Source organism: Pleuronectes platessa, chromosome 17 (genome assembly GCF_947347685.1).
Source record: "Pleuronectes platessa chromosome 17, fPlePla1.1, whole genome shotgun sequence".
Lineage (NCBI taxonomy): Eukaryota > Metazoa > Chordata > Actinopteri > Pleuronectiformes > Pleuronectidae > Pleuronectes > Pleuronectes platessa.
The window spans coordinates 6147832-6159426 of record NC_070642.1 but is presented as its reverse complement, the minus strand read 5'-3'; the positions used below and the strand labels follow the sequence as shown (position 1 = coordinate 6159426).

Sequence of the window (11595 nt, the reverse complement as noted above, 5' to 3'; positions counted from 1 at the left end):
AAGCTGTAGTCAGGAAGATGCCAGCTAGTCGCTAGCAAGCGCCGTCCTCCCTTCCTGACTCGTAAACAGAGGGTCACATGGTAAAAAAAGTTAATTCGGCTTAACTTTAGACCAACTTTATAGTGTCGGTAATACTTTCTTATGGATTATCTTTATCTCTTGTCGTGTCAGGGTTGCGGTGGGCGCAGGAGCCAGGACTCCTCTTGCAACGTGTACTCACCACTGCACCGTTCCCCCTAAAGTGAATGTTCATTGTTAGTTCCCTAATTTGACTTTACAGTTTTTTTCCATCGCTAACGAGCGCTTACCTATACTTAAAATGCTTTTTCTAAACTCTTAACACAGACTTACGCCTACAAAACACAATTGGCCAAATAGATAATTTACTTCTCAAAGCACATTTTGTTAACTATATACTAACTCTTCATTTCAAAATAGAAGACATCTTTCTCTGCACACACTAACTTTACCAAAACACTGGACATCTGACTCAAAATGAAATTATTCTTTCAAAGAATAACTCTTGTTTTCACTTCACAAGGAACATGCAGCCAATCAAAGTACACCAGGTTTCAAAATACTGGCTATTGTGGACATTACAAAAACTGCATAGACTTTTATGTTTCAGTTTTACAGGTATTTGCATGCAAAACATGCAATCCACTGTTTTTTACGCCAAATTTTTTGGTTGGGTACTGTATTGTATATCCACATGTAATGTTCACATTCAAAAGCATTCCAGTAAAAAGCGAATCAGTTTTTTTTTCTTTACTGTTTACTACAGGAGGTATAGTAGAAATACTGTTTACAGTATGATACAACAGAAAACGTTTTACAGTATTGTTTACTGTAAAGTTAACAAAATATCCATGAACAAAAAAGCAACAGCAAAAAGCCCAGTAAAAAGGGAGAACTAAAAAAAAGCACAAAATTCCTTTATCTAATCCCTGCGATCTTCAGGGTTAGGCCACAAGTTTTCATCCACATCGCATCTGATGTTATCCAAGGCGATACACCTTGGATAAAACCGCTTGGAATGCCTGATCCACCCTTGACAATCATCAACTGTGATGTCCCTGCAGCCAGCATCCATGGCTTCAAGGAGGGACAACTGGTCATGTGGCTGATGGTCATAGACTTTCCACCTCCATGTAGAAAAGAACTCCTCTATGGGGTTGAGGAAAGGTGAATAGGGTGGAAGAAATAGACGAATCAGTCTTGGGTGGACCTCAAACCATGCTGTAACTGCTTGTGAGTGATGGAAGGCCACGTTGTCCCAGGTGATAACGAAGGTCCTCCTGTTTTCACCCTCCTGATCCTGCTCTGGAACCAGGCGCTGGTGGAGATCATCGAGAAAAGCAAGGAGGCGCTCGGTGTTGTAAGGTCCAACCTGACATTTGTGGAGGAGTGATCCTGCATTTGAAATTGCCGCACACATAGTGATATTTGCCCCTCTCTGTCCAGGAACATCAACTGTGGCCCTTTTTCCAATGACATTTCTTCCACGTCGACGCCTTTTGGCCAGATTAAATCCTGCCTCATCCACGTATACGAATTCATGAGGGGCCTGGTTGGCCTCCAATTCCATAACTCTCTGAAACAAAATTTATGTAAATCATGCCATTATAGTACTATATACCATACAGTACTGTAACCTATTACTGAGTAGGTTACCTACTTGAAAAGTGCAAAGCTTATAGAACTGTACATTGAATTGAATATACACACTATACCTGGACATATTGTTGTCGTAGCACCTTGACTCGCTCACTGTTCCTCTCAAAGGGAACAGTGTAGAGCTGTTTCATCCGCACTCTGTGTTTGGACAATGTCCGCGTAATGGTTGCGAGGCTGATGCTATTGATATTGTGAAATATCTCTTGGTCCTCCAAAATTCTGCTTTGAATCTCATGCAGTTTAATTGCGTTATTTGCAACAACCATATCTACTATGGCAAGCTCTTGTTGATGATTAAGGAGCTTACCTCTTCCCCCAGAGGGAGGAAGACGTTGCATTCTTTTGAGGGACAAAAAAAATCAACATATGCATTACTGTATGGCCTCATTGACATGTCAAGTGAGAATAGAAACAATCCATGTAAAATGCAAACTTACCTGTTGGTTTGTTGAAAGATGCGTATAATTGACGCAACCGTTGACCGCCCCAAATTGGGCTGTACTCTTTCACCAGCCTCCCTTAGTGAAAGACCGTGGTTTATCACATGGTCAATGATAGTGGCACGAATTCCATCAATCACCACTGCCCTTGTAGCCCTTAGAATGCCACCACCACGCATTCTTATACCTCTACCTTGCCCTCTCCTTAGGCCTGCTCTTCTCCCTGGACCTGCTCCTCTCACTACTCCTGCTCCTCTCACTTCTCCTGCTCCTCTCACTACTCCTGCTCCTCTCACTACTCCTGCTCCTCTCACTACTACACCTCTCACTGCTCCTCTCACTGGGCCTGCTCTTCTCCCTGGGCCCCTTGCTCTAACTCTTCCTCGTCCAGACATCTTTTTCGGTTTCTGTTTCCAAAAACATCACTCCTCAAAGTCCTCCTTTTAGTAATGCCATTGATTCTAAGCCAGAGTGGAATCAGCTGTGGTTGACCCAATATACCCAACATACATCAGCTGTGTGTCAATTATTCAATTGTTTGTTTATTATCAGCTGAGATATATTGTTTTAGAACTGATATTACTATATTACAGAAGCAGAGGTTTTTATACTGTATCTAAGGTTTGGAATATTGTGTTTGCAATTGTGGGATGTTGTGTGTTAACATTTGTAAATAATACAAAAACAATCCATAATTTTGTTTGGAGGTATAGCTTGTCTGTTAAGAAAATGTAAGCATTATATAAATGTGTTCACTGACTGCATATTGTGTGAAAACAACATGAAATGTGTGAATGGTATGGACACAAAGGACCGATGTTGTGCTAATCGTGTTTAGAGTTTTGAAAATGTGACTACTGTTTAGAAAAACGCTTGTTAGCGACTGAAAAAAACTGTAATTCACTACATGTCAATGATCATGTTGCTCATTAAAATATACTGTAATTTAGATCAGTGTGAATTTTACCATTAGATGTACCATATATTCATCTACCAGACGCACCCAATTATGATACTCTGATACATACTGTTTTAATACATTTATCTTGTAATCTTTGTATTTGTTGATATAGACCTGTCACAAGACACCTCATGTTTTAACACTTCTATAAAATTGAATGGAATCAGAGACAACAGAAACAGGCAGAGGGCACAGCAGTGAACTTGGTTGAGAGAAAGACTTTTTCTGAACTCAGACAGGACCTAGGATTTGTTGTTGTCCTCCATTGACAGCAACCAAAATGATCTATGGAGGAATGTCAGACTGGTAGTGGATAGTTACTTTTACTGTGTAGCTTTGAACCTTATCTACAAACTTCCAAGTGACAGCTGCTATGATACATGAAACTAGAACAATGACATCAGAGGAAGAGCTGGAATGACCTGCTGGCCAGACAGAGTATCCGACTGGGCTTCCCCGATACTAAGCCTATTAGTCAAGGTGTTGCAGATCAATAGCCAAACTTTAACAGCTCTGTCATTTTAGGGCCCCATCTTCCATCCAGCATAAAGCCACACCAAGCAAGACACAAGTGGCTTTTTTTTGTTTCAGGCAGGCTGTATCCTTATTCTTCCTAATTAGTACCAACGTTGTTATAATTGCAAATGCATTTTCCATCTAAGTGTCCATGGGCATTTGCTCTCAAAAGATGTAGTCAGCCTGTTTAGAGGTGCATTTCTATTCTGAGTCAGTGGAAAATGAGTGACTAACAAAACCTGCTATTATTTTATTTGAAAGGAAACCTCTTATGCTTGTTTTTGGGGTTCATAACTTTATTCTGGGGCTCTACTTGAAAAGGTTTAGAGGCTGCAATGTTCAGTTTAGCTTTTGCTTTATTTTCTTTATTCTATACATTGCTGCAGGAGACTCTCACAGCCGGATTCAGATCCTGCTCCCCCTTGCTAGAAAGCCCAGTCTACTCTGATTGGACAGCTGCTGATGAGCCAAGAGCATTGGTGAAAATCACTCCCCCATATATGATTACATATATGGAATTATCCGAAAATATGGGATTATCATGCAAATAAGGTTTGTTGTGAAAAAAGATACCAAAAATACATTAAAATTATAATAAACTAAGACATTACAATAATAATCTAAATTTTGTTATCCCCCCTAAAAAAAAAACAACATAAACAACACACTAGAGGACCGGGAAAGACATAAAAACCCTAATAGGTCTCCTTATGTTTTTCTCCTTACTATCTTGGCAATTTATCCAAGATAGTACCATATGCCTACATACAGTAGCGGGGGGGCAGAACACGTGTACACAAGCCACCCCCTTTATAACTACTACTATACAAGGATGAAATATTGAAACATTTTACATTGATGTCCTACCTACAAACATTTCTGTTAACATATTACCAACCAGTTGTCATGATGCTTTTTTGACAAAAACATTTCGTCTTCCCTCACAAACACACAACCACACACACGCACACACACACGCACATGCACATGCACAGTTTGTTGCTGCTAATCTTGATTGTTATGTCATTTCAAAAGGTGTAGGCCTATCTTAAATCTGATTGGACGAGTGCTGTACCAACCACAGCAATGACATAGGAAATGATAAATATTAACTCTCAGTGCTGCAGAGTGCCATATTAGGACTGGGGGAATGCCCTTCATTGGTAATGTATGATTTGTGCATTCTATTAATTCTGATCTAATATTTTGTCAATAATAGACCTGGAACTGAAAATTGATCAACATAATATTTCATGTTGGAAAGCAGGAATGCACCAGCATCGATATGGATAGCAGCTTTAACCGGTCTAATGTTTTTACTGAGATTCATCCCTGCTATAAGATAGATCTGTTTCATGTGCTGCGAAGCAATCCTTCTGCAGTATGTGTATTGTTTAATGTTTTTCTGGGCTCATTATCTGTTGTTACTGTTTGTGGAAACCTCCTTGTTATATTCGCCATCATTTACTTCAAACAGCTCCACACGCCTACTAACTCTCTCATCCTTTCTCTGGCTGTGGCCGACCTGCTTGTCGGTGTTGTAGTATTTCCTCTCACCATTGAATTTTCTATAACCTTTTGTCTTTTCTACGATGACTTGTTTTGCAAAGTCCGTGGCTCTTTCGATGTGTCGCTATGCACATCCTCTATTTTGAACTTGTGTTGTATTTCTATTGACAGATACTATGCAGTGTGTCAGCCTCTGAGCTACAAAACTAAGATAAATGACAATGTTGTTGTGACCATGATCCTGGTGAGCTGGGGCCTTTCTGTCCTAATTGGGCTTAGCTTCATCATTGCAGGAATAAACCATGAAAATTGTACTGAAATGTGTATCACTGATGTTGTGTTGGCGAACATTATGGGACTTATTTTTTCATTTTACCTCCCAGTTGTTGTAATGCTCTGCATCTACATGAAGATTTTCAGTGTTGCACAGAGACAGGCGCGCAGCATCCACAACATAACGTGTCAGAGCACAAAGTCCGGAGCAGCCGTCAGTAAGATGGAGAGGAAGGCTACTAAAACTCTGGCTATTGTCATGGGAGTGTTTCTGTTGTGTTGGCTTCCTTTCTTCCTCTGTACAACTGTTCTTTCCTTCAGTCAAGTTTATGTGCCACTTCCTCTGATTGAACTACTTAACTGGCTGGCTCTGTCTAATTCCATGTTAAATCCATTTATCTATGCATTCTTCTACAGCTGGTTCCGATCGGCTTTCAAAATGATAATTTCAGGAAAAGTGATTCAAGGTGATTTTACAAACTCAAAACTGCACTGATTTACGTTTTGAAATATATGTTTAAAATATATGTTTGCAAAGGATACACATACAACGCTACACATAGTAAAAACTGCATAATAAAATCCCCTGAAAACCATATGTACCTGTATGTAGATTTGTTTTAACCCGGTATAGCTTATTAGTGTTGTTGAAATTCCTCTTGAATACAGAGCACAGTCACCCCTGATTTTTCTGAGAATTGGTGCAGATGGCCACACAACACACCATGTACATGAGTGAGTGATCATCACTTGAAAGATAATTCAAGATGATTACTGTAATTCATAACTGCTGTGTTGAAATACTGACATATCAAACACTGTTAAAAAACTAAACTAAATAAATGTTAGTACATCTGATGCCTTAAAGTGTCCTCAATTGATGTTAATATTTCTTTCTCAATGCTGTTTAATTTCTCTCCATCAGACACAGGACACACACAGCATTAGTCTGCAAATGCCCCTAATTCCTAATTGAATTATTTTTCATTTATTAATATAAATTATTAGTAAACCTTTACCAAAAGCACTGCAGTTACTGAAGACTATACATTCATTCATGTGATGCTTGATTTTAATGTTGAACATATTGTAGAGAGTAAAAAAACAAGAACAAGGTATATGTCGCGTCAAAGCTTTATGTACATACAGCACAAATATTGTAAAAACACAACTGACCTAGCCAGTGGAAAACTAATCAGGTGAAGCTTGAAATGTCTCTTTGCCGCCTCTGGGTCATAAGTTATTTGTGGCCCTCTGTCCGAGACATCTATGGTGTGTAGCTGCGAGATCCAGTGTAGCTTCTTGTCTTATTTGAAGTGTGGCACACAGGCTCCTGGCTGTGGAAGGATGGATCTATGTAACCTTTCCCGTTTCGATCAGCTGTAAACATAATCAGTACAATCAGCACAGTTCAATGACAATTTTTCAGCTACACAAGTACCGTTCCCTGTCTGAGCCAAAGCTATTGTATATGCACTGGTATGTTAAACAAAAGTTGACATCATTAATTTAGAAGAATATGCCTTTTTTTTTTTCATTCATACATTTTTCTGAAAGTAAATACACCTGCTCTTTCGGGAAAAAAAGACGACTTATTTTTTCTAAACTGAAAGCATTTAATTTTTTTTCAGGAAGGTTATTCTACTCTGTGACAACCATCGGGCCTCATGCGAGAAGAGGTTCATATTGTTATCCTACATTCCTTCTACATGCGTAAACATGATGAACGCCGTGAACTCTGCGTATTCGACTTAGAGTGTGCTAAATAACTCAGACAGCACCAGCATGTTGAGAAAACATCTCACTTTAATTATTTTTTGGCAAACCATACAGGTTGTCAATCAAGCACCTGGCACCACATACAAGATGGTTGGCATATGAGATTTATTAGAATTAAAAAAATGTCGGCGGGCTGGATGTGTCATGAGTCAGAGAGTTACACCCAAACCTCATCAATTGATGAAAAAGGGACTTTTAGGTTAAATATCTGAAAATATGTTCAGCACTCCTGTGGATATCTAGATATTTTAGCAGGCACATTAATAGATTTAAAGATTCAAATCAAACAGAATTATAACGTGAGGATGTGTAGTTAATCATAATCATTCCAAACTAATAAAATATACATACTGGACCACAAATGAAATCTGTTCGTACCTGAAAGAACACAAATTTGTAAATAAAGCAAATTCTACTAAATCGTTCATATGCCAAACTTAAGAACATAGATGAACATGAACCATATTTGCATGAGCCCCATCGTCTCAAGTCTTTAATCTAAGTCCATATGTCTTAAAGTAAAATCATAAAAGACCCATCCACACACACCCGTGTTCACGTCTTGTTCTTAGTTTTTTATGGGGAATTGTTTAAGTGTAATAAATGTGAAACCTGGAGGTGTAATCCTATGCCAAACCAATAAATTAGTGAATTATGCAGAAATTGATCATCCTGTTATTCGTCATATTTGACAGCAGTTGATGGTGGACGAAAGTATATGAGAACATGTCTGCAGCCAGCGCACATCACAGCAGAGAGTGTGCCTGGCCTCTCAGGAGTTGTAGTATTTATTCACTGACATCCATGTGCCTACAGGATGAATGATTGAGAATTGTTTAAAGAATCACTTAAAGATTTGAACCTAAAACCAAAAACAGCCGAATATGTAAAGTATTGTAGACTGTTTAAAACTGCACAAATTCACAGTGGCGATAACATAATCTATGAATATTCAAATACCTAGACCGACAGGGCCTCGTGCACCCCCCTCTTCTAGCACTTGAAGGGCTGTTTTGAAAATGCTGATCAGCGAACGATAAACCCTTCTGTCATGCAACTCTGAGAAACTTGGTTGCGTTGAGTTTGCGCCTGAACCAGGATTCGGTCTCAATTAGAGGACATACCCTAAAAAACACTAAAAACCAAATCTCATAATGTAACAGATAGTCTTTGTCTGGATGGGACCCACATTTGAAAGGTTTCTTCCTTGGGCCATAGCCAAACCTTCCACCAAATGTCATTACAATTGTTGTTGTTGTTAGTCCTGCTAACAGGCAGAACAGCTCTGTAAACACAAGCTCCTTTGTGGAGGTAAAACATCTGCTTCACATTTGGTAGCAACGCCTCATAAGGTTCTGTGTCAGAGAAATTTAAGTAAGAATAAAGAAGTAGCCAACGTTAGCTACTTGATGGCTGTGCAATCCCAGCAGCTTACTTGCTGAGTAATGAGAAATGTTGTCTATTCAGAGATACTCTCTTAATATTACTTTAGGGGTTATATAAGGCATATAGTGGTATTGAAAAATGAATGAAAATCCCATTTTGCCATGTGAAGAGCAACATCTGGCGTCTGATGGCCTTTATATTGCCATCAGACAATACAGCAATTACAGCAATTATGCTGCTAATAACTTGTATTGTTCTGAGAAGTCAATAATATTACCTACTTATTTATATCAACAAGTGTACGATAACTACTAGAAACATTATACCTTTCTTTATGCATGAACCTCTTGGTTAGGGGCCTTTTTGATTTCACTCACATTCACGCACGCACACAGACGCACACACACAGACACACACACACATAGCTTTGTAAATTAGTTTCTTAGTTTCTTAAGTTTCTCATACAAAGAGGATGTAGGTACCCACATCTGTTTGGATTAGCAAAGTCGGTGTTAATGTGATGAAATAGGGGGTTTATAAACACCTGGCCCAGAAAAGACCTTCGTGGAGGAGGTGAGTGCTGATGTTAAAGTTGTACATACATGCTGAACCAAATGTATTTTAAATATTCCTAATATTAAAGAATGTCATTGCAGAAATCGAGAAGCATGGACGCAGAGCTGACTGTCAACGATACTTTTGTTGTTAATGACATACATCCCTGCTACGAATCACATAATTCAACTTATTGTTTGCAAGCAACCCTTCAATAATATGTGTTTCGGTGTATATTTTCCTTGGCTCATTATCCGTTGCCACAATATGTGGAAACCTCCTTGTGGCATCTATTGCACGTCTGTCCGTCCTGGGAGAGGGATCCCTCACATGTGGCTCTCTCTGAGGTTTCTACTTATTTTTACCCTGTTAAAAGGGTTTTTAGTAGTTTTTCCTTACACTTGCTGAGGGTTAAGGACAGAGGATGTCACACCCTGTTAAAGCCCTATGAGACGAATTGTAATTTGTGAATATGGGCTATACAAATACAATTTGATTTATTGATTGATTGATTATAATCTCTATCGGATACTTCTAACCGCTCCACACTCCCACTAACTACCTGATCCTCTCTCTGGCTGTGGCCGACCTGCTTGTTGGAGTTTTAGTTTTTCCCTTCAGCATGGCGTTCACTGTCACCTCATGTCTGGTTCATGAATATGTATTTTGCAAAATCGTAGATGCCTTCGATGTGTTATTGTGCTCATCCTCTATTCTGAACTTGTGTTGTATTTCCATAGACAGATATTATGCAGTTTGTCAGCCGCTGACGTACAGAAGTCAAATAAATGTCCATGTCACTGTGATCATGATCCTGGTGAGCTGGGGTATCTCTGTTCTAATCGGGGTCATTATAATATTTGCGGGATCCTGCCAGGGGACATGTGAAGAACTGTGCTCTGTTTATGTTGTCATATCGAATAATATGAGTCCTGTTTTCTCTTTTTACCTCCCAGCGATAATAATGCTCAGTATCTACTTTAAAATCTTCCTTGTTGCTCAGAAACAGTTGAGCAGGATATAGAGCACAAAGTCTGAAGCAGCCGTCAGTAAGTTGGAGAGGAAGGCCACCAAAACTCTGGCTACTGTTATTGGAGTTTTTCTTCTGTGTTTGACTCCTTTCTTTTTATGCATCGTCTTTCAGCCTTTGACTTATTATCCCCCACCCGTCCCTGTGATCGAGACTAAATCCCTTAATTTATGCTTTTTTTAAGATTGGTTCAGGTCGGCTTTCAAAATCATTATTTCAGGATAAATATTCCGAGATGACTTATTCTCATTAGTTTATTGGATTTCTTTGAGAATGACAGTCGGAAAAACAGACGCTAAAATATATTATATATATAGAAATGATATTTGAGTTTTGTCATATCCTGATTTTTTCATTCTGGTATAATATATGTGTTTCTCAGAGTTTTTTAGTACCTTATAAAAAAAAGGTATTATAATCTATAGCTGCCTTATCCTGAGATAATGGAGAGAGGCCAAAGCAGGATTAACTAACTACACAGATATAAGTTTAAATGAATGAGTGTTCGGTCACATCAATATTATTGGACATTGTCATATAGTAATCATATATTCTTTGTAGCTGATGTTTACAAATATCAATACTTCCTGTCAAAAGTGCGGTCTGTTAGAAGCCTGTAACTCCTTCACAATTGTTTCTGTCGTCAACATTGCTGTGAGCTAATCTGTGTTTTTCTTATTATGTAAGTGTGTAACTTTGTTGGAAACTTTTCAGATATAAACATTACATAATTGCCTCGTGCTAAGTGGGAAGGTTTGTTTGCGTTAGGAACAAGTAGAGCTCATTTGTAACATCAGAGCAGCCGAGGGACCAGAAACTTCTCACCTTTAATGGAGGAGGTGTCAGGTTGCATCATATCATTGCATCAGACGATAAACAAACTGTGAAGCCTCGCTACTTGATGATGCTTGAAAGTAATATAAATCAAATATATATATTTTACCATTTCATTTCTGAATAAAACTGGTCAGCCTTTTAAAATTAATTAGAAAAACTTAATTAGATACGTTTTGACAGATCTGTCTGACCTGAGTGCTGTTGCTGTGATATTTGCCCATTAGATGAACTGGAATCAAGTGGCAGAATACAGCATGAAGAATTTGAATTGAATGAGTTTCAAACAGCAGAGCAAATTAGCAGGCGGTGAGGAATTTAATCTGCTCTTCTAGGATAAATTAGCTTCCCCAATTTGTAAATTTTTGTGTCCAGTGACATATCAGCACACACACTTTATTTTCTATTTCTTCTGCCATGTTGTGTTCTGACAGCACTGACTACCGACCCACATACACAGCAGACAGTTTCTTCAGGCACCGGTGGCAGTTTGTTTTTCCTGTTGCACAGAATTCCTTTCGTTATCTGAGCTCAAGTTGTGCCACATGTAAGATACTAGACGGTGTCTTACATAAGACGACTCACACAAGCACATTAACGATTAACACGAATGCAAAAGCCACAACACAACATCA

General features: G+C 38.7%; 2 protein-coding genes and 1 pseudogene across 2 annotated transcripts; 2 read left to right on the top strand and 1 right to left on the bottom strand.

The window, feature by feature from the left end:
• Window positions 1–784: 784 nt before the first annotated feature.
• Window positions 785–2296, bottom strand: LOC128460613 (uncharacterized). The gene is made up of 3 exons (XM_053445852.1): window positions 2115–2296; window positions 1734–2016; window positions 785–1594 (listed from the first exon to the last, which is right to left on the bottom strand). The coding sequence occupies exons 1-3, from the start codon at window positions 2294–2296 to the stop codon at window positions 941–943; spliced, it is 1119 nt and encodes a 372-aa protein (XP_053301827.1). The 3' UTR covers window positions 785–940.
• Window positions 2297–4744: 2448 nt separating this feature from the next.
• On the top strand, window positions 4745–5872 carry LOC128460612 (trace amine-associated receptor 4-like). The gene is made up of 2 exons (XM_053445851.1): window positions 4745–4762; window positions 4862–5872. Exons 1-2 carry the CDS (start codon window positions 4745–4747, stop codon window positions 5870–5872), a joined length of 1029 nt encoding a protein of 342 aa, XP_053301826.1.
• Window positions 5873–7095: 1223 nt separating this feature from the next.
• LOC128460610 (trace amine-associated receptor 1-like) lies at window positions 7096–10309 on the top strand (annotated as a pseudogene).
• The last annotated feature ends 1286 nt before the right edge of the window (window positions 10310–11595 follow it).

Coding starts and splice junctions, on each gene's coding strand:
- LOC128460613 (XM_053445852.1), bottom strand. CDS start 2,296: ATGCGTGGTGGTGGCATTCTAAGGGCTACAAGGGCAGTGGTGATTGAT. Junction 2,017..2,114: donor ATCTTTCAACAAACCAACAG/GTAAGTTTGCAT, acceptor GTCCCTCAAAAG/AATGCAACGTCTTCCTCCCT. Junction 1,595..1,733: donor TACGACAACAATATGTCCAG/GTATAGTGTGTA, acceptor ATTTTGTTTCAG/AGAGTTATGGAATTGGAGGC.